Below are 26,590 nucleotides of genomic sequence, written 5' to 3'. Positions count from 1 at the left end.
GCCCATTTATGTACACACTAGCTGCCACTGAAAATTTCTCACTGGGCCTTGTGCCAGAATCCATCTCTGAGCTATCTTCCCCCATTACACAGAAATAACAGTGCTCTAGCACTACCAGGGAGGAATGCCAGAACTTACATGCTTGACAATTGTGCCATCAGCTTGAGGTACAAAACCACAGAATCACCAAGTTGGGACGAGAGTAAGAAAGATGATGGTAATCTGGTTAAGTTTCTGCTTACCTGAAGTGTCAGGAATGCTGAGTCCATCCTGTGCACTCAATATCACTTCTTGACTCCCCCCTCTGTACTCACAAACCAAAAATTTCTAGATCATTTCAATTCTATTCACAAATATTCATCCCTAGATATATATTCTATGGCCTTGAGATGACAAAAAAATGAACAGAATGTAGTTTCTGCTCCTAAGAGTTCATAGGCTCTGGAGAAAGCAAGTCATGAAAATAAATAGAGCAAGCTGCTAAGTGCTATCGAGTGCACTGGAACACCATCTATGACACTGGTTAGGAACAAAATTAGGTTTGTTTATTTTATTCTTTTACAAGTAACTCCTGAGGACAGGAGGAAGCTGGAGGTGGAAGTGGTGGTTGTGATGAACAACTTGAAGTCCTAGACTTAGCTTTATTTAAATTAGGTTTTTCCAATGCTCATTTTCAAGAAATACTGAATGACCATATAGTTATAAGATCCCAAAGAAGATGGGGTGGAGGATGGTAAACTGAGTAGAAAAAAAAATACCTCCTCCTCACTGCAGCAGTTCATGTTGTTGATTACGCCCTTCTTGGATCCTATTCCATTCTCTTTTTTTCTCCTACCTCATTAAGTAAAAAATATACAAGGTATCTACTAGTGATTTGACTGTCTTCTTAGGTTCAGCTTCCTGTCTTCATCCTTTAAATTGTGTTTCCAGAACTGGATACTATGTTTTTCTCGCTCTTTTTCTAAGCTATTTTGTTTATTCCTATGGCTTTACCTACCATATATAGGAGTATGAATCCCATTATCTACAACTACAGTTTTATAGTCTTCCCTGAGCACCAAAATATAAGTGTTTACTGGAAACCTTAAAATTGTTGCCTCATGGGAACCTCCAAACTCCGTCTATACAAGGCTAACTGTCTTCACAAAATTCACCACCTTCCGTCTAGTCTCCCTTCTCCCCTAGTCTTGGTTAGAAGAATGTCCCGATATACTCATTGCTCAAGCAGAAACCTGAGCATTAGTGTCTATTCCTCTTTCACCATCTATTGAGTCCTATTAATTCTTTCTGAGTGTCTCTCAAAAATCTTCCCTTCCTATCTTCACTGGTGTATAGCCTTATAGCCTTGTTTCAGTCCTTCATCATTTCTCTCCTGTACCAGGGAACCATTTGGCCACTCATACCCACCCACCACCACCAAACTTTAAGCTCCTTAAGGAGAGAGACATGGTTTTCCTCCTTTTTGAATTATGTTTGCCATCTCCCCTAACAACACTGCTGGACACAGTGCTTTACATGGTTTGTTGAATGAAGAATAAATAGAGGCCTTGTGACGTATGATTACATACAATCTGCAGTTTCAATACTCTGGTGTTTTTTATCCATTTTCCTCTAGAAGTAATGGTTCTGCTCTTATAACAATCTATTACTCTAACCTAAAATCTATCACATATAATTAATCCCAACAGTTTGCTTTGCTAATGGGGGTAGGGGAAAAGACAGAGAGAGACCGCACTTTAGAAATAGAAGCCACTGTTGTCTTTATAAAACACAGAATTGTGCTGCTGCTGTTGCTTGCTTTAGAAGGAACTGTACATTACAGCTGCTGGGATAATTTTACAATGGACTGGACAAGGTACAGCTCAAAGCAGGACACAAACACAAGTCTCAAAGGGAAACAAATGCAAACAAGTACACAGCTGTGGGGCTTCAGGGACATTTCCCCATCCATGCTGGACTTGAGAGGGATAAAAAGTTTAGAAACTAAAGTGAAACCCAGAGTAGTCACACATGCCCACCAGATGGCTGCTAAGTGCAACATCACACACCAATCAGGTTGGACTGTGCACAGGAAAGTCATTTCATTATTCCTTATTGCTACTACACCAGGGGACTCAGTGCATTCGACACATTGTCTTTACTTGCACAATCCTTGGAGAGTTTCCTATTTTCCTTTTTAAAGAAGGAACTTTGCCCTCCCCACCTTATTCTGTTTTGTTTTGAGCCCATTACCTCCACTCCCTTTCTTAGGCTCCCAAACAGCAGCCGGAGGTTCTAAGTCAGTAGGAATAGAGTAAGGGGAGAGCACCAACCTAGCCTCTCTCCCTGCCCAGGGAGAAGGCAAGTCCTAATAAAAGGAGGGGGTGGGGGGAGGGAAGAGAAAACCAGAGAATCCCTTCTCCCCAATCTGCTTAGAAGGCTAAATAGGAAAGAGTGCCCTGCATATCCCTGCCATGATCAGACTTTAAGAAGGAAGGCATCCCAGCTACCATCCTAGATTGGCCTAGGCCCAGTAAATATAAAAAATAACTTCCCCCAATGTAGTTTCCAAAACTGCATTTTGGCTAGTTTGAGAGGACTTTCCACCCTGAAAGGGAAGGAACTTTCCATTCTTCTTTGTTACACACGATGCCAGGTTTAAAACACTGCCTCGCCAGCCTTGTAGACAGATAACCCATGGGCCAGCTAAGAAGTCAAAATGTCCCCTTGGCTGCCCATCCTGAGTGTCAGCCTCATTTACTGAATTCTGGACAAAAAAAGAAAAAAGAGAAACACCCCAAACTATCCAAGAACATTGTTGTTTAGCCAAACAGGAGGCCACAGAGGAGCTATCTAGTACATGGGAACCAGGAGCTTTTTAGGGAGGTTTCACGCTTTTAGATACTTTCTTCTTCAACATTATTCTAAGCCTAAGTTCCCATGAACAACAACAGCTCCAGGCTTATCCTGAGTTCAGCAGTAGCACCTCAACCCCCAATGGGTCAGACTGGACTAGAAAAATGATCAACGAACAGTGCTCTTTCCCATCTTTTATCCAAATTCTCTCCATTCTCTTCCCATCACTCTCTTCTTCCCCTATGTCCATCCCCCTAACCCTCCAACCCTGGAAACCAAGTAGCTCAACTCTAGGATGTCTTCAGAAAAGGGAGGTCCCATGTAGAGAGAAATGGAACCAGATCCAGAAAAAGCAATGAGAGAAACCTACTCCAAGGAGTGGACACGTGTGGAAGTTATCAGAAGCCCCCTGATTTCATGCCAGGTAGGCATGCCTGCTGAGTAACTTTGATGGCAGTCCAGCCCAGAGAGGACATTACTGGGCTTGGGGAACAGATTCTTGGTCGTCTGTAGCCAAGAAGCTAAGCCTGACTGTGCTAGCTAACAGTGGGATTATCGTAGCCATGCAGAGAATTCATCATCACATAGGCAGGCAGGCCAGCAAACAAGCTTAGTGAATTGAAAAAGGGAAAAGGATCCCAAGGAAAGAGAAAAGTAGAAAAGAGAGGCAAAAGAGTAAAACGAAGGGAGCAAGAGACCTGTCCAAGAGGATGAGGCTGGGGTCCCCCAACACTTCCTCAGAGCACAAGTAAGAAGCACCACTTAAACCAAATCCAAGAAAGCCAAAGCTTGTTGCTAACACCACTTCTCAATCTGCATGCACCATCTTTCAAACAAGAATAATCATCAAGGTCAAAGTATTTTTCAAGTCTCAAAGATTAAAAAAAAAAAAAATTCAGAGCAAGAGGTTATTTTCTTGCCATCGCCCAAACTGCTTCTCTTGCTTTTTTATTTCTTGAACAGCATGTGCAATGCCAAAGGGCTAAAAAATGCATTGCAAGCCCCAGCTCAAAACCCAAATGGAGAGAGTGAGGCAAAGAGAGAAAAAGGAGAGAACATAAACTTGTTGCTGAGAGTAGGTGGCTACCACCAGCTCCCTATGGATATTTGCAAATGCTGGTGAATGACTGGACCCTCCAGGAACAGTGCCCTGATCCCAGCCCCAAAATGCACCCAAGAAGAGAACATGCAGAGCCCATTGTCCCAAGAGAGCTCCCCTCCCCAAAGGGTGACTGAACACGAAGTAGACAGTATATGAAGGCGATGGACAGGGCAGATGGAGTGTTGGCATCACTCTCTTTAGGCACTTGTGTAAGGAATGTAGGCTCTCCAGTGAGCTGCCTCCTCCCAGAGCCCTCCATTCTGTTCTTCAGCTGGGCTGTGCCCATGAGGCATCCCATACTGTAGCCAGTAGGAAAGAAGTAAAGGAGGAGTTACTCAACAGTCCTGATGCCTTCTCCATAATCAATGTTTGTGCTACGTTTTGTGAAGTTGCTGAACAAAGTAGCCAACCAGAACAGAACCTGGGATAGACTGTTTTGCATAGCAAATCTGGGTCTGTACAAGGGCTGCTGGGGAGGGGAAATGGTAGCTCTAAGCGCACAGGCCTGGATCCAGACCAGCCTCCAAGCCTGAGCTAGGTCTAAAGTGTCATGGCTTCATCACCAGATTGGGGTAAACCCAAACTCAGGCTCCTTAAAGAGGAACTTCCACACTGAAGCTGCAACTCCTCATCCCAAGCAGTGGGACAGGAAAAAATTAACAGTTAAGGAAAGAGGGGGCCTTGCCTCAAGGCCAGTAGGCACCAAGCTAGAAACCCCCTACTTTTCCAGTTCTGCAAGACAGCCAAACCCAACCTCTATCCAGGGAGACAAAAAACAAAAAACAAAACAAAACAAAGGCCCACGCCACCCACTCACATGCCCTAGTGGGAAACCGGGAAAAATTCATTTGTGTAAACAGAAGCAATAGGGAGCAGCAAAATCCCCCAGCCTGTCCACAGGACACACTGGAATCTGTGATGAGCCAAAGTGTCAGAGGACCAGAGAAAGGAAAGATGCAACTTGCAGGAAAGAGTGCAGGGCAGTGCAGAAGAGGGAGCCTATAGCAAGAAAAAGATATTATCTGCACAGGGGAAGGATGGAGCCTGAGCCCCACCTTAGGGAGATAACCATCCCCTACCTAGCCAGGCCAAAGAACAAGTCAGGTACATAGTTCCTTCTGATGGCTCAATGTTTCTGGGATGTAAACTTATTGGGCATGGGAGGGATTTCCAGATTTTGGCAATAGACTCAAGTTATGGTATAAAAATAACATTTAGTTTTTTGCTCTTTTTTTCTTATTTTAGACCTAAAGATCATTTGTTATAAGACACCCCAGTTAAGAAATATTGAAACATAAGCAACTTGACCATCAGGGGAAAAAAGAAGCCAAGAGTGAGAAATGCTATGAAAGTAACTCCAGATCCAGGCAGGTGGGGAAACTGGGGGGACAGGAAGAACAGGAGGTGTAAATGGAAAGGCCAGGGGCCAGTCATCTCAGCAGCTCCAAGACTTGTCATGTCTGAAAGTGCAAATGTCAATGGATTTTAACCATCTTGAGGTTGTGGTCTTTTTAAAAGCTTAATGAATATGGAAGTCAATTCCTTCGAATGCAAAATAGCTGGCGCTCTGGTTGGAGGCTTGTTGGGTTAGGGGTATTTCTTCCCCACCTACCTCCTCTCCCACCCCCACCCTATCCCCCCCAAAGAAAGGTACAAAAGGTTGCAGTTCTGCAGCATTACCGTTACAGGGAAGGCACTGGTTACCCACCAGTAGGCGGAAGGAAGACAGGGTCGTGTCACTTCAGAGCTAAGTGCCATAGTGCCTTAAGTCTTACTAGGGGCTGGATGTCTGTCAGGGAGGAGGTGTAAGGTGGGGTAGAAAAAGTGGAGAGAAAGGAATAATGGAAAGGGGGTGGCAGCTGGGGGAGGAGCAACCAAAACCATTAGCATTAAAAATCTTCCTACAAACTGGATTTTCAACCCATTAAAACATCTAGTATTCTAAAATATTGATCTGGGTCTGGTTTCGTTTTTCCTCTTAAACAAATCTAGACCTTTTCTGATTAAGGCTCCTAAAAAATCCTTCCCTCCTCCCACCCACTTTTTTAAGCCCCTCACTCTCCCATCTAAAGTATCAAACCCAAACCTACCAGCTTTTGTCCGCGGGGCTGCAGAGCCGACCTTACCAAGCTGTCAGGCATGAGTCTTTAGCACTGTGAGTCACAAGAGACACCTGTGTGTATGGCGGGCACCAGTGCTGCCCCTCTTGGTCCAGTGGGGTCAGGGCCAGATGTGACAAGATGGGTGAGGGGTGGGGGTCATGAGGTGGACATCAGAAATTTCTGGCTGGTGGTCTGGCTTACTGGCCCTGTCCCCCACCCTTTCGCCCCCTTCGTAGAAAGAAGGAAACAAGGCCTTCTGAGCTCCTCCCTACCCTCCCTCCTCCTCCTCCTTGCTTCCTCTGGATTTGGGCGGCACAGCTCTTGGGGCTTGGAAAGCTTTCTTCTATCCAGTGAGGTAACAGCGTTCTGCCTTCAAGCGAAGTACATGGTGCGCAGAGTATCCTGGTGAACCTGCACGGCTTTGGCCAGGGCCTGGGGGTCCCGCCCATTGCTCTGCCCCGATATGTGGCTCCCCTCTCCACTGAAAAGCAAAAATGAAACAAGTCCTTCCTGGTGCACTGAGCTACTGCTAATCCATTCCCCCAGGTACCAATTCCCATACCACCTTATGAGAAAACCCCAACCCAGATCTGGACAGAAGAGCCCAAGGACGTCAAATTGTACAATATTCGTTTCCTTCTGCCCAAGGAATGTTGAGAGGGTCTGGTACCCGAGGCTGAAGCAAATGGGAAGCCAGCTTGATCCCAGGCCTCACCTGTCATGCTCCTTGTCCACTAGGTGGTATCGTGCCCGGAAAGCCACCAGTCGGGCATAGTAGGCAGGTGCTGGGATAGAGACGGAGCGTGTGCATCGTACATAAGTGTGGCACAGCTGGTATGTCAAGATCTGGAGCTCGTCCGCTGTGAAACGGTTGTCATCCCAAAGGACATAGTAATGGGATGGTCGGCTGGTACCCTGGGAAGATAGGAAGGTGAGGGGCCCCAGACTGGGCAGAGGGGACAGCCAATGCTAAGGAACAGGATCACTGTTACAAGTGTAGTTGGGTTGGAAGATCCACTCAGAATAGGCAGACACAAAGCCACCTATGTCATAAAATACCCTTGTTATGGGCAACCTGCCTAAGACATTCAAAACGTACTTCTGTTCAAGTATGCTAAAGGCTTATTAAGAGAATAATCCTGTTCTGAATGCCACTCAGTGATGACTGATATATTCTACAGGCAGTGGGAATAATCAATTCATCTTTGACCCACTGGAAACCCCAGGACATAGCCCGACTACCTGGATGCCTGCGTGGCTGCAAAGATAGAAGTCAAACTCAAATGGGTGGGTGATGTTGGTGTCCACAGTTGTCCCAGCTGGGATGTTACCACTCTTCCCAATCTGTACAGAGAAAAGACAACCAAGATCCCAAGATCTGCTTGGCCCTAAGAAGGGTTCTGACTCAATCGTACTCTGATTCCACCAAAATCTCTGTTCCCAGAGGGTACTAGATCTTAAAATAATGGACTTCTCCTGTCACACAGACCTGTGGTTAAGTGCTGGTTTCACCATTTATAAGCTGTGTGATCTCAGCAAGTCATTTAACTTTTCTGAGGTTAAACTCCAGCTAATAATGGTACCTAACTCACAGGGCTGCTGTGAGGAAGACACCTTTGTGCAATGTCTGGCATATAGGACAAGTTCAATGAATGATCGTTCCCTTTCCTTTCTCTGGGAGCTGGTCTATATAGGGTCTATAGGCCAGAAAGCTAGAAAGAGGAAGAGAAAGTATAAGGGAAGGAGGGGAGAAAGAGAGAAAAAAGGGAAGAAAGTGGCAGAGGAAGGACAAGAGCCCTAGGGGGAAAGGGCCAGGGAGGATAGACAGACCAAGGACTAAATCCCCAGATTTATCTCAAGGCCTTCTTCCACATTAAGAGAAGGGAGACAGGACAAAGGTATGGATGGTTTCCTCAATTTCTCACTCACTCGCTCATTCTTGTCAGCACAAAAAAGGCGGGTGTGATGGCGTTTCTGCACCACAATATAAGTGATCCCAGGCTGGTAGTCCTTTTCCAGTTTGATGCAGGCATCACGAATGGCCAGCAGCTCATAGTGGAGGATCTAGGCACAGGGTAAGGAGAGAGACAAAGAGACATACAGCTCCTCTTGAGTCACATTTTTCTGAACTAAGTGGTTGCCATTTGTAATATGGCTTTTTGCTCAGCTTCCCTTTATAAGCTAACACCCAACCATTAGTAAGGACAGCCTCTTCCTGCCAAAATCAGCCTTATCCTCAGTTCACCTGATATGCTGCTATAAAGCCTTGGCTGGGAGGCTTGGTATCAGCAGAGAATACTCACCTGGTTCCTATGCATAAAGAGACCTAATGTCAAGACACAGAAACAAAGTACACAAACATCACTATAATCACAATGCCCAAAGTAAGGTAAATTTCAGGTTTAGAAGGATAAAAGGAATTCCCCTGTGAGCTCCAAGAACGGAGCTGAGACCATCAGAGAAGAGCAGACACACAGTTCAGGAATTGGTACAGATGTAGTAGATGAATTCAGTCCTACAAAGAAGAAAATGGCTGGGGCGCCTGGGTGGCGCAGTCGGTTAAGCGTCCGACTTCAGCCAGGTCACGATCTCGCGGTCCGTGAGTTCGAGCCCCGCGTCGGGCTCTGGGCTGATGGCTCAGAGCCTGGAGCCTGTTTCGGATTCTGTGTCTCCCTCTCTCTCTGCCCCTCCCCCGTTCATGCTGTGTCTCTCTCTGTCCCAAAAATAAATAAATGTTGAAAAAAAAAAAATTAAAAAAAAAAAGAAGAAAATGGACTAGCTAAAGAAGGTAAACGACCGTATGCAATAGTTGCCTTGTGGCCTTAGATGTCAGATATAGGGGGTCAAAACTATATGGCAGAAATGGATACAATGGAAATCAATTAGAAATAGGTTTAAACCCAAGCTTTATCTGGCTGTATTCCTGTGAGCAAGCTACTTAACTCTTCTAAGTCTCATTTTCTCCACATCTACTAAAGTTACTAGTAAGATCAGCCTCACAAAACCATTGCAAAGAGTAAAACAGATTAACTAAGTAAAAGCGTAGAAAACCTAGTAGGGGGCACCTGGGTGGCTAAGTGGGTTAAGCATCCGACTTCAGCTCAGGTCCTGATCCCGTCCGTGGTTCTTGAGTTCGAGCCCCACATCGGGCTCCATGCTGACAGTGCAGAGCCTACTTGGGATTCTCTCTCTTTCTGCCCCTCCCCGACTTGCATGCACTCTCTGTCTCTCTGTCTCTCTGTCTCAAAATAAATAAACTTAGGGGAAAAAAAGCTTTAAAAAAAGAAAATCTAGTAGGGGCTTCATAACTGCTGATTGCTTTACTAAGCAGTTTGAATTTTAACCCAAGGCTAGGTGAAGCCACTAGATGTTCCTGAACAGAGAAATGATAGGAAAAATTTGTCTGCTATTTTAGGGAACACTGGATGACTTAGAGAAAATTGAGCATAATAGTTAAGAGCATAGACTCTGGAATCAAGGACCAATTTGTCTGAATTCCAGTTCCATCACTGTTTAGCTTGGCTGACATTGAAGAAATTATTTAACATTTCCGAGCCTCAAGTTTCATCTGTCAAATGGGATAATAATTATTCTTATTTCATAGAATTATTCTAGACATTAAACAGAACACATATGAAGTGCTTACTACAATTCATAGTATGTAAGTGGTACCCAATAAATGACAGTTGTATTACTATTAAACGGTAGTCAAGGAGACCAGTTCATTATACTACTCTAAACAAGAGAATATGAAGGCTTGGCAGGGAGAAATAGAAGGAACATTATGAAGGTCAACAGCAGTGGTTGTCAAAGTGTGGCCTCTAGACCAGCAGCATCGCCTACCTAGGAATTTGTCAGAACTACAAATTCTAGGAACCATCCTAGACTCACTGAATAGGAAATTCTTAGAGCCCTGCAAACTACTGTAACAAGCCCTTCAGGTGATCTTCACACATGCTAAAGTTCTGAGAACTACCAGTCTAAAGAATCAGACTTCAACATGAACCAACTAGTATACAGGCACTGAGGGTCTTCTGTTAAAAGAAAGGTCTATAGATGCTTGTACATACCACCTCTTAGTTGTGATCTCTGCTCCCAAGCCTATTGCCAATAAGCAAAGCTCTCAAAGAAGTAGCCCCTCCTGATGCCAATAGCCTAAAAAACACACCAGTACTCTCTGCACCCATTAGGCCCTCTGGCCCCAACATGAAGGTTTTCACCACCTACTTTGGACCCTACCTGGGGGAGCTGGCCTTCAGGAACCCCATCTCGGTAGAAGATAATTCGGGTAGGCTTGAAACGGGTGGACTTGTAGAACTGGATGAGCAGCTCACGCACCATGTAGGATAAGTCTTCAATGATCTCTTGCCGGGGTCGCTGCACCCGCACAGTAGCACAGTAACGGCTGGGGTGGGCGTCCATACTGCCTACCACCTAACAATCAAAGAGGCAGGATCAGCTCCCAGAACCTCCACTCTCCCAATACTGTCAGGACAGAGATTTGGAGAAATGTTCTTAGCAAAAAAAAAAAAAAAAAAAAAAAAAACAACTATGCAATCAAATTGTAGGTTTTGGATTCAATGAGTCCTGATTTCAATCTCCATCTGATCTTTTTCCTCCTCTCGAATGGAGATAAGAATGCTACCTGCTTACAGTGTTACTGTGGTACATATAAAACACCTTGCATAGAACCCACAGTAAGTACTTGATTAGTTCAGTTCTTACCCCTTGCAGGGGAGCATGTGAAGGCACTACTAGCTCAAAGAGTAGCCTCAATGAGCCATAAGTTTGTCCTTTTCTCAATTCAAGTGTGAATCTACCCAGGAACTGTGGTGAAGAGTGTTCTTGCAGGAGGTACAAACAATATCATTTTCAAAGTGGGTAGGGGCCAGAGCCTAGGATGGATGACCACAAGGAAAACAACGATAAGCACATTATAGGATTTCCCTGCATTTACTGAGATTATCCCAATCTGCCTAGAGAAACTTGAGAGTTGAGGAAAGAGAAGTGGGAAGGTAAGCCTGATCCCTCTAGCAATTTGTAATTCCCTGCTCCAGGGACAGGGAGCAAAGAAGTTGGGAGAGGGACTAGAAAACCATCTAATCTATTAGATGGATCAGGGGTAGGGATGGGAAAGAGGAAAGGGCAATCCCAGCAACTAAGTAACCACCTTAAAAAGGATCTCAGAGAAGAGACATGGTCTTTCCCATATCCCCAAAGTGGGCATGGAGAGAGAGAGAAATTTGAACACAGAGCAAGAGTGATGTAGACTAGGCAAAGTCTCTGGCCACCACCTACACTCCCACTGCTTTCTCTGAAAAACAGATACCATACAGAGTTAGTTTTATGAAGATACCAAGGGAGTGGTTAATGGGGATGATCAGCTGAAAAAAAGTTCTTCTGAAGGGTCAAGCATAAGAGCTGAGTTCAGATTATATGTAGTCTTCAGAGCTAAGATGAGAACCTTAAGAAGAAGCTGGAGAGTATCACTCACTGCTGTGATAGAAGGTTTTTTCCCATCCCCTGCTGGGGGGTGTGTAACATCTGCTCCCAGGAATATCACTGGCTGTTGAAAGACGGCAGAGCTAAACAAAGAAGAGAAAACAAATAGTGAGGAGTTGAGTCTTCTCCTGGCACCATCTAGCACTCATTTTGGTCACCTCTCCTTTGTGTCTGATTGATTCTCCCTGGCCAGGGTCCTATCTCTTTGTCAGTCCCCACCATGATACCTTGCTTGGCAAGGCAAGTGGGCAATAGAGTTCATACCGCTGGTGTGGGACTAGGATGTTGTTAATGCCACCAAGTTTGACATTGATCTTCAGGCAGAGGTTGGACAGGGTCTGAGGCGAGGTCTTGACCACATTCTTCACTTGCACACACTGTGTAGCCATTCCCAAGAGTGTATCTCCAACACGTTTCACTTCAGCTATGAGCAGGGAGAGAAGTGATTAGTGCATTCAACAAATATTTACTGAATGCTGATTAGATGTCAGGCAGTATATGAGGTGGTAGGAACACAATGATAACCAGAAACACATAGGGTCACTAATCAGAGGTTACTTTCTAGTGACTAATCTTAAGTCATGAAAAGTAAAATGATCAATGCTACAACAGAAAACTTCATGAAGCTATGAGAGCATTTAATAGCAGGCAATAACCCAGTCAGGAAAGGATTAAGTAATGATTGAAATGAAACCTAAAGATAGAAAAGGACTTAGAAGAGAGGCGGAGTGGGGCACCTGGGTGGCTCAGTTGGTTAAGTGTCCGACTTCAGCACAGATCATGATCTCGTGGTTTGAGCCTTATGTCAGGCTCTGTGCTGACAGCTTGGAGCTTGAAGCCTGCTTTGGATTCTATGTCTCCCTCTCTCTCTGCCCCTCCCCACTAGCACTCTGTCTCTCTCTCTCTCAAAAATGAACATTAAAAATTAAAAACAAAAAACAAAAAGAGAGAGAGGCAGAGTTGGGAGAGAACATTCCAGGCAGAGGCAACACCATCCAAAAATTCACTCTAAGAGATATGTTTGAGAAATTGAAAGGCCAACGAAACTAAAAAGGAGACCAAACGAACCATGGTATAAGAGAAAGAATGTGGTCATTAGACTGATCTAGCAAGAAATGAGGGTAGCGTGTACTAAGACAGCTGCTTAGATGGAAAGAAACCGATTTCAAGAGATATTTAAGGGACTCAGTGATGATATATGTGAGCAAGGAAAAAGAATTTTTATGGATAACTTCAAGTTTCTAGCTTTTGTAATAATTTTGAGATAGTTTGAGTTTGAAGTGCTTTTGGTCATCCCAGTGGTATCAACTAGACAAATGAGAATAGTAGTTGAAAGCTCAACAGTCTGAAAGGAGATGCAAATTTGTCAGCTGTTCAGGTACAGGCAGTAATTGAAGGCATGATCTTGATGAGATCATCAAGGAAGAGAACAGATGAAAAGAGGGCTTAGACCTGAATCTTGAGGAACTCTCAATATTTGCAGAATGTTTAAGAAGATGAGTCTGCAAAGGAGAAGCATACAGAGAACTAGGAGGAACACAGTGTTGTATCATGAGTGCCAAGGGGAGAGAGTATTTCAAAAAGGAGCAAGTGTTCAACAAAGTCAATGCTACTAAAGATCAAGTAAAATAAGGACCAGAAACGTCCTTTGGATTGACATTGGTAATGCATAAAGGCAAAAACTATTTAGGTGTTACAAAGTACCAAGGAGGAGATGTGGGATCAATGAAGGATTTAGCGTGTTTTCAATGAGAGAGACTGAGCATGTTTAAAAAGCTAAAATGATCATTTCCACTGTTAAGAGAGATGGAGTAGTTAGCGGCAAACCAGTGCTTCTGCAGAGAACATTCAGAAAAGCCAGACAAAATACAGAAATCCTCTTCTGAAGGCAGCAGAGAGGTGCTCAGACAAGAACTGAAGGGCAAAAACTCCAGAGAGGAACAGAATCTCACCAAGGTGAGCTGTCTTCTGCAACTGCTTTTACCCTGGGTACATTTGCTGATTCTAGGTATGGACAGGAGGCTGAGATTGTAGGCTTTGCACCAGCAGAGGAACCACTGCCAAGAGATGAAGAAAGCAAGAATTTCTGAAGGAGATAGACCAGTTCTATATGTGAAAGGTTAAAATCATATATATATATATATATATATATCTATATATATATATATATATATATAAAATACATATTATATAATATTTACATATATATAATTTTTTAAAGAAAACATAGACCATTATTTTATGATCTTGGGATTTCTTAAACAGAATGCAGAAAGTACTAGCCATAAAGAAAAAATATTACACAAATTGAGCTACATTAAAATTTTAAATTTCTGTTCAACAAAAGACTCCATTAAGAAAGCAAAAAGACAAGCCACAAAGCACAGAAGATATGTATAATGCACATACGTATTACGTAAAGGAATTATAAAGAACATCTATTAATCAGTAAGAAAAAAAGTAGTTAAGGCAAAGACAAAAAAGGGAAAGACTTGAGCAGGCACTTTACAAAAGAGGCTACTGAAATAGCCAATAGACATATAAAAAGATATCCAACTTTATCAATCATCAGAGAAATCAAATTAAAAGCACAACACAATTATTACGGAATACCACAAAAATGGCTAAAATGAAAGAGAGAATACCAATTTGGGTAAGGATATATATAAAATATCTAGAAGTCTCATACACTGCTGGTTTAAGTGTAAAGCGTACACTTCCCTCTTCGAGTGCTTGGGTGGCTCAGCTGGCTGAGCGTCTGACTCTTGATTTTGGCTCAGGTCATGATCTCATGGTTGTGGGATCAAGCCCCATGTCTTTCTGCACTGGGCAAAAAGCCTGGTTAGGATTCTCTCTCTCTCTCTCTCTGCCCCTCCTCTGCTTGTGCACTCTCAAAAAAAAAAAAAAAATTATATATATATATATAAATCCCTCCTAGATACACACCCAATCGAAATGGGTATATATGTTCAAAGGATATGTACAAGAATGTTCACTGAGGCATTATTTATAATAGTAAAAACTGGAAACAATGCAAATATGTCCACTGACAGTAGAATGGATAAATACATGTAAACTGTATTTTACTCAATATGATGGAAAAACTGCAACAAACTACAACTAAACAAACATGTTGAATCTCACAAACATAATAGTGAGTAAAAGCCAGACACCAAAAAGTACATAATAAACAATTCATTTATATAAAGTTCAAAAACTGTCAAAACTAATCCATGATATTAGAAGCCAGAAAAGCGATTACCACTAATGGGGAGTTGTAGTGACCAGCAGCCTGAGGTTGTAGTAATGTTTTGTTTCCCAAACTGGGTACTGGTTACCCTGGTGTGACATTTTGTAAAAATTCAGTGAACTGAACTCTTAAGATTTCTATATGTATACTACAATAAAAAGTTTACGTTTAAAAAAAAGGCAATAGTATCAATTTAGTGGAAAGTATGGAGTTGAAAATGCTAAGGACAGGTTGAGATACAGTACCAGATCAGAACGGGGCAAATGTCACACTGTCCTTCTATATTCTTAGGGCAGCCACAGTGCAACTGACTTTGCTTTGGCCTCCAGGGAGGGAAGGTAGGGGTCTTTAGAAGAATCTAACTGCTCTTCTCATCTGCTGGCTTAATTCCTAGACAATTGGCTAAGTTGTCCAAGTGGTATAATCAAGAAACAGTATGTAAGTAGAAGAAGCCCAAAATCCTTATCAAGTCTGAGACTGGACAGAGGTATAACATTACTGAGCCCAGGGTGGGGAGAATTCTCTGAGTAAGCACTGACCTCCCCAAGCATGCTATACTACATTATACTACTTTCCAAGCAAAACAAATACTGGATTCTCCCCTTTGCTGGAGGGAACCAGAAACGTGGATAATTACTCAAGGCAGTTCTCCTAAAAAATATCCTTATTTTGCATCCAAGGGCCATCAATTTAAGGTCCAAGAGAGACTTGGATTGAAGATCAACCAACTTCACTACATAAGCAATTATTAAGTATCATGTCAATGGAAGGTTCCACCTTATATGTGCAGAGAAAAGAAGGTTTCAGAGCAAAATAAGATCTACCCTATGCTCAAAATAATATCAAGGTAGGTAGTAACTGATCAGCAGCCTGATACAATTTCCAGAAAGATTTATCCTCTAGGTAGGATAAGAGATGGCTTCCGGGAATAAGTATATTTATTAATAAGTTTATTTTTGTGAGGAAGAGTGAGAGAGACAGAGAGACAGAGAGAGCACGCACACGTGGGGAAAGGGGCAGAGAGAGAGGGAGACACAGAATCCAAAGCAGGCTTCAGGCTCTAAGCTGTCAGCGCAGAGCCCGATGTGGGGCTTCAACCGTGAAATCATGACCTGAGCCGAGGTCAGACGCTTAACCAACTGAGCCACCCAGGTGCCCCTGGAATAAATACATTTAAACTGGGACTTGAAGGATAGAGAGAATTTTAAGGGCAACATGGGGAATAAGAAGAGTACTTAGATATTTTAGACAAAGGCAAATGAGGTAAGCAAACCAGAGAATAGAAAGCACAGGCAAGAAATGAGCATCTACAGTATCTACAGTGTGCTAAGCACTGTTACATGTGGCTTTCTTTTATCGTTTATTTATTTTTGAGAGAGAGAGAGAGAGAGAGAGAGAGAGAGAACATGCACGCACAAGCAGGGGAGGAGAAGACAGAGGAGAAGACAGAGAATCCAAAGCAGTTTCTGCACTGTTAGCACAGAGTCCGACCAGGGACTTGAACCCACAACGGTTGAGATCATGACCTGAGCTGAAATCAAGAGTCGGACACTTAACCAATTGAGACATACATGCTGCTTTTTATATAATTAATTCATGAGGCTCAGAAAGGTTAGGTAATTTGCCTATATCAGTAAACTGGCATCACCAGGATTAAAATCTATTTCAAATTCTATCTAATTCCAGAAAAAGTGATCGTTCCAGTATGTGTGGCAAAGGGAACAATACAAGATAAAGCTGAAAAGTTAAACATAGATCAGGACCCTAAAAAATTTTTATTTTGTGAATTTGAGCCAATGAAGGTTTTTTTAGGAGTAGAGTCACAAAAGATCTCATCAAGTAACCTATTCAAGAAAGACTTAAGAAGAGGGGCACGTGGGTGGCTAAGTCAGTTAAGTGCCCAACTTCGGCTCAGGTCACAATCTCACAGTTTGTGGGTTCAAGCCCCACATGAGGCTCTGTGCTTACAGCTAGAATCCTGGAGCCTGCTTCGTATTCTGTGTCTCCCCCTCTCTCTGCCCCTACTTGTGCTCTCTTTCTCTCTCTGCTCCAACCCCACTTGTGCTCCTTCTCAAAGATAAATAAACAAACATTTAAATGAAAAAAGAAAAACGAGAAATGTTAAAATTAAGTTGAAAAGTATGGGTGGAGACCAGAGAATGTATCTTAAAACTGTAAAAAAGAACACTGGAGATGAAGGAACGAGAAGACAGACTGCCTCCAGAATTTGGATAAAGGTACTCAGAAGCAATTATGATGCCAAACACAGAAGAAGTAAAGATAAGAGCTTACTAATAAAGACAGGAGAAGATACTAAAGACATGGTCCACCAAAACACATTACAAGAGCAGACAATATATCCATTTTATTCACCAACGCATTTAGGACCTAGCACAGTATTTCTCACACATAGTAGGTAATCAATAAACTCCTATAGAAGGGAAAAAGGTCAAAAGCAACAAATGAGAGACAGAGGTAAAGGTTTGGATCAAGATTTTAATAATACATGATAGCATATAATAATAGGTGATGATTTAAGCAACTGAAATAAATGAAAATTTCACTAGAATGTAAAGACAGAGAAGGCAGGATACAGAAATCTGGAAAATACCCGGCATATCTGGTAATGACAAAAGTAATTCGAGAGAGACAGGAGAAAATATCAGAAGTCAAGAGAAGTGAGAAAGGTCACAGATGGCTTTCTGCAAGGGAAGTTTAGGAGAAAGTTAGAAGACAGATGAAAGATGCGGAGGAGTAAGTAGCTGGTGAGGAAATGGCCTAGAAAATGTAGAGAACACATTCAAAAGGTATGATGAAGAAAATCAAGAAAATAGGAAGACAAACGCTAAAGGAGATGGCATGATTGTGGTAATGTGCTCTTGGGTGGGGAAACTGAAGAAGTTGGAGGGTTAAAGGGTATGAAGTCCCAAAAGTAGCAGGATGAGATAGGAATAAGCGCATACAAGGGTTGAACAAGGTAAGAGGAGGAACAGCTCTTCCTTTGAAACTGGAGACGTGGAGGGAAAAGAGAGTAAAAGAACTGTGCCAGGGTTATATATTGTCACCCCTCTCCTTAAAAGTGGGAGAGAAGAAAGCTTCTCAGGAAGTCCAAGTCATTCCCAGGCAACAGACCACTTACAGAGCCACCACAAATTCCACTTGAGTGTGCTTTACAATGTCCTGGTAGACAACACACTCCTAGGAACAGGAGTCTGGACTGACCCATTTCTCTACCTGGTCCAGCTTTGCCTGGCATAAAGACCAGAACCCAGAGGATCCCAGTAAATGTTACTGGGATGGAGTGTGAGCAGGTAAGCAGGACCTGGGATGATTCAATGGCTCATATAGGCTGATATTTCTCCTATAAAAGGAATAATGACATTAAGGAAGAACTCTGGCTAGATCAAAGAACCCACACTGAGTCCTCCCTAGGAGCCTCCAGGGAGCTACCCTGAGAAGAGTCCTATCTTCATTATCACTGTCCCCAGAGAACTGTACCATACACTGGCGTCTTCCCTGGCAGGATGACGATAATGAGCTGCAGCCCTGAGTAGGTGTTCTTGAGATGCCGGAACATGGGCTCCACGCTGTCTGCCCCCTGCGCATATTTGCAGAAGCAAGGCTGGCCCTGGATGGGCATCCCTGCATCCTTGGAAATCTTCCGCAGCTGGTCTGTGAAGTTCCTGCAGCACAAGTATGATCATGACAGGAGGCAGTGAGTCCCACTTTAATACCTCTGAATAAATGCCTCCATCTTAGGTACCTAGCACTATGATAACCACTGAGAGACTCTGAGATAAATGAGATATGATCACAGCCAGTGTAAAAACACATTTGTGGTTGAGTAGGACAAAACCAAGCTTGCTAAGTATTTAATGGTGCAAACAGAGAGCCAAGGGAGCCCAGAGAAAGAATCTGTGGGAATTGAGTCTCCACCTTGTCCCAATCAGCAATTGATTCCTGTGCACTAAGTCCATAGCAATAGGCAAATGCCCAAGAGAAAGGCTTCTGCTCATATTAAAAGAAGCTCCAACAGTGATCACAGCACAGGAGGTGCTCAGTAAAAATGAATTCCCTCCTCCCCTACTGATTCTTTGAGACCTAAGAGCAAATAATTAAACAAGCTTCTTTTCTTTGGCTTTAGGGCTTTGCCCTACGAAAGGAAGAAAGGGTACATATGTAGATTTTTTAAAATCTAACTACATAAATACAGTAACAAATTGAAATGGATAGCAGGAAATTTAACTTGTGAAAATCCTACATTCAGATTAAAAGCAATATACAAGTAGACAATAAAAGGAATTGTTTAGGGGACATTATATACCATACAAATAGCAATATGATAGATTCAAAAGTCTATATAGTAAGAAAATAAATATTTTTTAACATATTTAGTAAACACACACACAAAATAAATACAGTATGATACTATTATATAAAATTTAAAAGCATATATATATATATATATATGTTTACAAAATATATAAATTAGATAGGAAGGTCACGATAGTTCATGACAGTGGCTACATCAGAAGGCAGGATTGGAACTAGGATTGAGGATATAAAGGAACATCAAATTTAATAAGTCAAATTTAATAAGTGGGTCTCTACTTCAAAGAAAGTGGTATTCCCAATCTTCTCTCTACCACCAGATCACACTTGGTATATTGTGTCCTGTGCTGGGGACCACGATGTGTTTAAAGAAGTCTAGAATGGAGAAGGTCTTGAAATCCTGTCCTAAAAGTGATATAGCTGAGGTAACAAGACTTCTTTAGCCAGAAGTAAAATGCTGAGGGTTGACCCTAGGACACCCTCATCCATCCCCAATTACCAATTTATACACCTCCACAGCCACCTCTTCTCCCTCTGTCTCAGTAGAAAGGATGCCTTTTCCTGTACTCTGGGGATCCCATCCCTCATACACAGTTAGGAACTTTGCTCTATTTCCTTTCTAGATTCTCAGAGTTCTGTCTTTAGCTTCTGTTCACTATTTACATTCTCCCTGGACAATCTCATCCACTGCCATACCTTCAGACTCCCAGATTTTAATCTTTAGCCTAGAACCAAACATCCAACTAGGTACCACTGACGCAGGTATACAAGCCATATTCTTACCCCTTGCATCTGAGGATACTGAGAGAATGGGATGTCTGATGAACTGACTCCCAATTCCAAGATTCTAAGTTTATTAGTTTCTGTACCCCAAAATATCCAAAACAATGGATTGTTTCTCGAACTGGACATGGGAATAAGAGAGAAGCACACAAAAGGATTTATCTTCCAATAAGGTGACACAAAGGCAGAGAGCTGGGAGCCTTTCCAATATTGCTGTGGGCCAACTATCCAATGTTAGGCCGAGGCTAGGAATGGCTTGACCCAAATGGTGCTAAAGTCCCAAAAACCCAGGAAAGGAGACAAGAGGAACTCATTTAAAAGAAACTGTAAGTATGATGGTAGTAGTCGTGCATCTGTGAGAGCAGAGGGGAGAAGGACAGGCAGGGCAGCCAGAGTCCCCACATTCATCAGGTGCTACTGTAACTAATTCTCATTAAAATCCCAAAGCCAGCTGAACCTGCCAGGGCACAAAGCTCTATCATCCTTGTCAATAACGAAAGTGGTCAGCTCCACCAGCTCTTCCTCAGCCTAGGAGTGCACTGACCCCATTCCGGATGCAGAGTGAATAAGAAGCCACTGCTTCAAAAGAATGCAGGCACTAATCAACTGTACACTTTAAATGGGTTAATTTTGTGGTATTTGAAATACCTCATTAATAATAAGACTGCAGGGGGAGTGCCTGGGTGGCTCAGTCGGTTAAGAGTTCAACTTTGGCTCAGGTCATGATCTCACAGTTGGTGAGTTCAAGCCCCACATCAGGCTCTGTGCTGACAGTTCAGAAAGCTTTGAATTCTGTGTCTCCCTCTCTCTTTCTTTCCCTTCCCTGCTTGTGTTCTGTCCCTCTCACTCTCAAAAATAAATAATAAAACATTAAAAAAATAATAATAATTATAATAAGACTGCAGGGAAAAGTCAGTTACTTCTTTACTATTTATTCATTCACCCAAGACCATTACTCCCCTAAAATGTTCCTTTAAACCATTTGGCTGTATCATTTTCTTCATTGCTGTCATCTATTCCTAGTCTCTCAGCCACAGGTAGCTAAGAGGCCCTTACAACTCATGTTCATCTAATTCAGGTCACTTGGACTTGAATGAAAAAATTGTACGTATGGGAGAGAATAGCTCAGAGAACCAGATGAGCTTTTGTTTCCAATGAGGAATAGAAACTTAGAAACCTCAGATCTAATTTGATCCCAACTCTGACACTTTCTTGATATGCAAACCTTGTACAAGATACTCTTTGAGCCTCAGTTTCCTGAAAATGGAAATACCACCACCTACTCACTGTGAAGATGAAATGAGAGAACATAAAATTAGGTATGGTGCTGGTACAACACTATGGTCATCACTACTATTATTTACTACCAATGTTAATAATTATAACAATAAAATAATTCAGGCCCCCCTCAGGAGATTCATGCCCTGAAATCATCTCTGACACAGATACAGCTCCTCATCAAGACTTCTGACCACAGATGGGACAGAAAAGGAGCAGGTAAAACTTTGAGCCAGAAAGAACAGGGAAGCAGGGTCAAAAGTCAGAAAGAAGAGACTACAGAACAAATCTTGGCTCTTTGTGGGTAGGGGAAGGTAGGCAGCTCTAAGGTGCTTCCCACCCTTCCACCCATACACCCAACCCTCCTTACTTGAGCACCTCTTCTCGACACTGCTTTTGGGGTGCGAAGCAGGCGATGGCCCAGACTTTGATCTCAATCCCATTGTAGAACTGTTTTCCCCGCATGTCCCAGACACCCTGATTAGGTGTGGCAATGGCCCGGTTCTGGGGATAGGCAGAGGGGGCGTCCAGGTGAGCCTCAGTAGAGCCAGGTGAGTAGGGGAACAAAAGCCCCTGGAAACATAACCCAACTCCCCCCACCATATGCCCCAGAGATGTTGTCTGGCCCTGACCCTGCTCACCCGGCCGCCGTACTGCAAGATGGGCGCCGGCAGCACTCGCCCTGTCACCTCCGTCATGTCATCCTTCACTTTGATCCCAAATTCCTGGATGTAGGGATCTAGATTGTAGCTGGCATTCTTCATCTGTAAGACAAAAGAAGGGGATCTCAGGGGAGCAGCAGCTTGGCAATACTGCTCACCCTCTGGGTCCCAAGGAGAAAGCCCTGAAGAGCAGCTGGGGCTGGCAAGTAATAGCCCTAAAAAAGGGGGGAAAGTGGAAAATGAAGTAAGTGGGAGTGGATAACACAGGGAAGTAATACAGGAGGGAAAAAGAAATAGGAAGCCAAGTAGCTACAGGGTCAAGAAACAAGAGCAGTCCTATGGAATCCCAGGCAAGAAATCCAGACTTGTGTTCTCCTGAGGATCCTGCCAAGGCAGAAAAGCATCTATGCTACCAGGGGCCCCAATGACTGAGCAACCAAGCATACATTTCTCTGCAGCCCTACTGACCAGGCGGCTAATCTCCTCCTGTCTGTCTGGGGCCGACCTAGCTGTAGCCTTTATCATGGTCGAAGTCTGGTTGTCGGTCAACTTCTTAATGCAGCGCTGCCCAGCCACAATGTTACAGACCTGAGGAAACGAGAAGGACAGGTAGCTCTGGCTTGAGTACAGTCCACCCTGTACCCAGAGCCCCACAATAAGGGAAGAGACCTTGGCTGTCAGCCCTGGGAAGGGGACTGCAAAATCCCCTGTGCAGAGATAGGTAAGTTAGAAAATATCCACTTGCAATACAAAGGCAATATAGCTACTTTGTCATTAAGAGGTTGGGATCCAGAGCCAGATCTGGGCCCAGGTCTCATGTTAATTGGGGAGAACAGAAACAAACTCATAGGGCTGTTTGGAGACTAAATAAAATAAAGCACTTAAAGGACTGAGTACAATTGTGGAACACAGTAAACACTCAGTAAACTCTAGCATAAATTATTATTTACCAAATGACCCAGTAAACAGCTCTTCTGCATACTAAAAAACTCAATATACACAAACTGGATTCTTAAGGTAATAGACAGCTCTCCAATGGTGACAAGCAGTCAGTTGCTCCCCTGCAACTCACCAGGAAAACTAGAAATGATTCTTAATGCTTGAGCCCCAGCCTACAGATGATCACTGAGCCCTGGACTACAGAAATCACTGTCTCAGTTGGCTGACAGCATCCTCTGTTGGTGTGAGGAATATCCTGTCATGTGTTCCTCTGTTTGGGGCCCAAGAGAACACAGTGGAGATTAGAAAAGACTTTCTAGCAATGTGAAAGACTTCCATTCCCCAATATACTATATTCAGGATGCCATGAACAGGAAACCTTTTTGGAGAGTAGAGAGAGCCAGCAGGTTGGGAAGATTTGAATCTGAAGCCCAGCTTTGCCATTTCTAGGTGATATTACCTTGGGCAGGTCTCTTAACTACTCTGAGACTATGCTTCTTTAATTTCAGTCATGGGAGAAAGCATTAGCTATCTATGGGGGTTGTTGTGAGGATTCAGACAAAATGAAATATATAACTTGTTCCCACAGGGCCAACACTATGCAAGTGCTGGTTTTCCTTCTAATTGCCAAACTTCATGCTGAACAATGATAGGGAAACGCAGAACAGTCACCTGCCTTTAAATTCCATATCCCAAAGAATACACAAATTAGTCAATTCAATTAATAAAAATCCAGAATTGTCAAAAATTACGAGGTTGCTCTCTTAAAAGCACCTTAAAGTTGTAGCATTCTTGATTGATGATTTCAGCTACAGAATCAACACTAGGAAAAGACTAAAGCAAGGATGTGGAGAAATTGAAACTCTTGTGCATTGCTGGTGGAATGTAAAATGGTACAGCCACTGTAGAAAACAGTATGGGGATTCCTCAAAAAATTAAACACAGAATTACCATGATTCAGTAAATCCACTTCTGAGTATATACTCAAAAAAAGTGAAAGCAGAGACTAGAATGAATACTGTACACATATAATCATAGCAGCATTATTCATAACAGCTAAACAAGTAGAAACAACCTAAGTGTCCATCAATGAATGAATGCATTTTTTTAAAAGTGGCATATACATAGAATATTATTCAGCCTTAAAAAGGAGGAAAATTCTGACACATGCTACAGTATAATGAACCTTGAAGACATTATGCTAAGTGAATATGCCAGTCAAAAGAAAGCCATATATAATTCCATTCATATGAAATGTCCACAATAGACAAATGCACAAAGACAGAAATAGATTAGTGGTTACTAGGGGCTGGTTGGTAGAGAGTAGAAATGTAAGTGACTGCTAATGGGTATGGGTTTTCTTCTGGGGATGATGAAAATGTTTTACAATCAGATAATGATGATGGTTATACAACTCTGAATATACTAAAAACCACTGAATTGTACATTTGAAGAGGGTAAATTTTATGGTATATGGATTATATTTCGATAAAGTTATTCTTAAAAAAATCCCACCTGGCTATAAAAGCCTACATGATAAGACCCTGTACCTCTCTCTGAAATCATCCCCTACTACTTTTCCCCTCATATACCATACGCCAGCCACTATGGCCTTCTCTCTATTTCTCAAAAAATCCAAGTTCCCTGCTGCTTTAGAGCCTTTGTACTTATTATTTACCTCCTGCCTGAAAGGTTCTTCCCTCAGGTTATTACGAGGTTGGTTCTATCTCATAGTTTAGGACTCAAATGTCTCCTACAAAAGGACCTCCCTGAGTACAATAACGAAAGTGGCTCTCCAACCCCCTCCTCCTTTACCTCTATCCCCTTAATCTGTTTTATTATTCTTATACCACTTACCACCATCTGAAACTATCTTATTTATCAATTTATTGTCTATCTCCCCCTTCTAGAACGTAAGCTCCGTGACAGCAGGGACCTTGTCTGTCTTGTTAATCTCTACATTCCCAGCACCTAAAAGAGCATATGACACACGGTAGGAGCTCAATAAATATTTGTTAAATAAACAAACAACAAGAATAAAAATATACATTATATAAATTATTCCCCTTGGAAACTAATGTTTCAACAAAAGTAATGTTAATTTGCTGACAATATATTTAACATAATTTAGCTTACAGTAGATAGCCTAAGCTGGGATTGTCCCTGAAGACTCTTGTTTACACCTCAAAAGAACATACTGCCTTCCTCTCACTTTCCAGGTATCATCAGCTATTAACTAAAGTCAGAGTTCTTGGGTTTTGGGATCTCATCACTTCTCAGCCTAATTCCCTCTGGCTAGTTCTAAAATCCTAGGGGCTCCTGGGTGGTTCAGTCAGTTAAGCATCTGACTTTGGCTCAGGTCATGATCTTGCAGTTCACGGCTTTGAGCCCTGCATCAGGCTCTGTGCTGACAGCTCAGAGCTTGCGGCCTTCTCTGAATTGTGTCTCCCTCTCTCTCTGCCTTTCCCTCATTTGCACTCTGTCTCTCTCTGTCTCTCAAAAATGAAATCAACATAAAATTTTTTTTTTTTTTTTAATCCTAGAAGCTCACAGAAGGCTTGAGCTTTGGTCCCAGCTATCTGACTCCTGCTATGGGAACAGAGTAAGATGTCATTCTAGGTTAGTGCTTCTCCAATTTTAATGTTCACGAGTCCTCTTTGGATTCTGTTAAGACAGATTTTGATTCAATAGTTCTAGGTGGAACCTAAGATTCTGCATTTCAAACAAGCTCCTACCCAGGTAATATCTATGCTATTGGTCTACAGACCACATTTTGGGTAGCACTAGACTAAACAATGAAGTAGTCAGCAATAATTTCTCCAAAGACATTTTGGCTAGTGTGTGTATACCAAATCAAATACAGCCAAATGACTCTGCATTTGTATTCTATGGCTTAAATAGCATTACTATTCTTTAACTGCAGGATTTCAAAGGTCTGAAGCATAAAAATACGATCAATCTTGGGACTAAAACTTTTTCAAAAGGACACATTGATCATCACATTGATAACATGAATAGAATTCACGTTATAGGTAATACCTATCTCCATTTTCTGCAAAATAAGGTATACTTACATCTCTAGGTCATTTAGGATCCCCAGCTCCAGACAGGGTAAGAGAAATTAAAAGGACATGAATGTGGGTATCTGAAATATCTGTCCTGAATGAACTAATTATTTATTAAATAGTAAACACAGCTTTTACCTCTGCCTGGCAGTCCTGAAAGAACATGAGAGCAGGATGAGGGATAATGAAAGAACGTAGCAGGTAAGAATGGGGCCTACATTTCACAGAATGACCTTATACCTCTCAGAATGTCAATTTTCCTAACTTCAAAATGAGAGTAAGAGACTACGAATGGAAGAACAGAACTCTTATGATCAGTGCACAGGTACAATGCTTATTCTCCAGCCCAGCCATTACTTGGCAGCCTCACCTCTAGGGGCAGGTAGGTATGCTTTTGTTCCTGGCCAACTTGCAGGCAGGGCAGGTGGGGATACTTGAGCTGAAGGTTATATTTCTGCTTGAAATACTGTGCCACTGTGCACTCCACAGTCTGTCCACTCTCCAACTGCAAGGGAAACCTGTTTGGGTAAAGGGAAAAAGGTGTCAGGGCCCAGCATTTAATCCCATCTCTTTAGACTTACAACCATGGGAAGTCCCAGACTTGCCTTCATCCCTATCCAGACTCTTTGAGTATTGTCACTCATGGGAAAGCAGGCAATACAGGGCTCCCAGAGTAAAGCCAAAGATTTGAGAGGCAAGTTCCACAACAGTCGAGACCATATCTGACTCATTTGCATTTC

The 26,590-nt window shown here is 42.6% G+C and overlaps 1 protein-coding gene across 3 annotated transcripts in view; it reads right to left on the bottom strand.

Annotated features, from left to right (window-relative positions):
• Positions 1-523: 523 nt before the first annotated feature.
• The window catches only part of AGO1 (argonaute RISC component 1), a 37,309-nt gene continuing 11,242 nt past the window's right edge, over positions 524-26,590 (bottom strand). For 2 of the 3 annotated variants that reach the window (XM_019836650.3, XM_019836651.2), the window contains 12 exons: positions 26,221-26,368; positions 22,315-22,434; positions 21,817-21,948; positions 21,555-21,688; positions 18,290-18,474; positions 11,806-11,965; positions 11,534-11,624; positions 10,279-10,473; positions 7,969-8,103; positions 7,282-7,383; positions 6,755-6,954; positions 524-6,520 (listed from right to left, as the gene is read on the bottom strand). In XM_019836650.3, coding sequence (XP_019692209.1) covers positions 6,412-6,520; positions 6,755-6,954; positions 7,282-7,383; positions 7,969-8,103; positions 10,279-10,473; positions 11,534-11,624; positions 11,806-11,965; positions 18,290-18,474; positions 21,555-21,688; positions 21,817-21,948; positions 22,315-22,434; positions 26,221-26,368 — 1,711 coding nt within the window. In that variant the 3' untranslated portion in view covers positions 524-6,411. The remainder of the gene's footprint in view (positions 6,521-6,754; positions 6,955-7,281; positions 7,384-7,968; positions 8,104-10,278; positions 10,474-11,533; positions 11,625-11,805; positions 11,966-18,289; positions 18,475-21,554; positions 21,689-21,816; positions 21,949-22,314; positions 22,435-26,220; positions 26,369-26,590) is intronic. The other variant, XM_011284734.4, reaches the window with a different exon arrangement.

Source organism: Felis catus, chromosome C1 (genome assembly GCF_018350175.1).
Source record: "Felis catus isolate Fca126 chromosome C1, F.catus_Fca126_mat1.0, whole genome shotgun sequence".
Taxonomy (NCBI): domain Eukaryota; kingdom Metazoa; phylum Chordata; class Mammalia; order Carnivora; family Felidae; genus Felis; species Felis catus.
The sequence above is the reverse complement of the archived record's forward strand: the minus strand, read 5'-3'. Positions and strand labels throughout refer to the sequence as shown.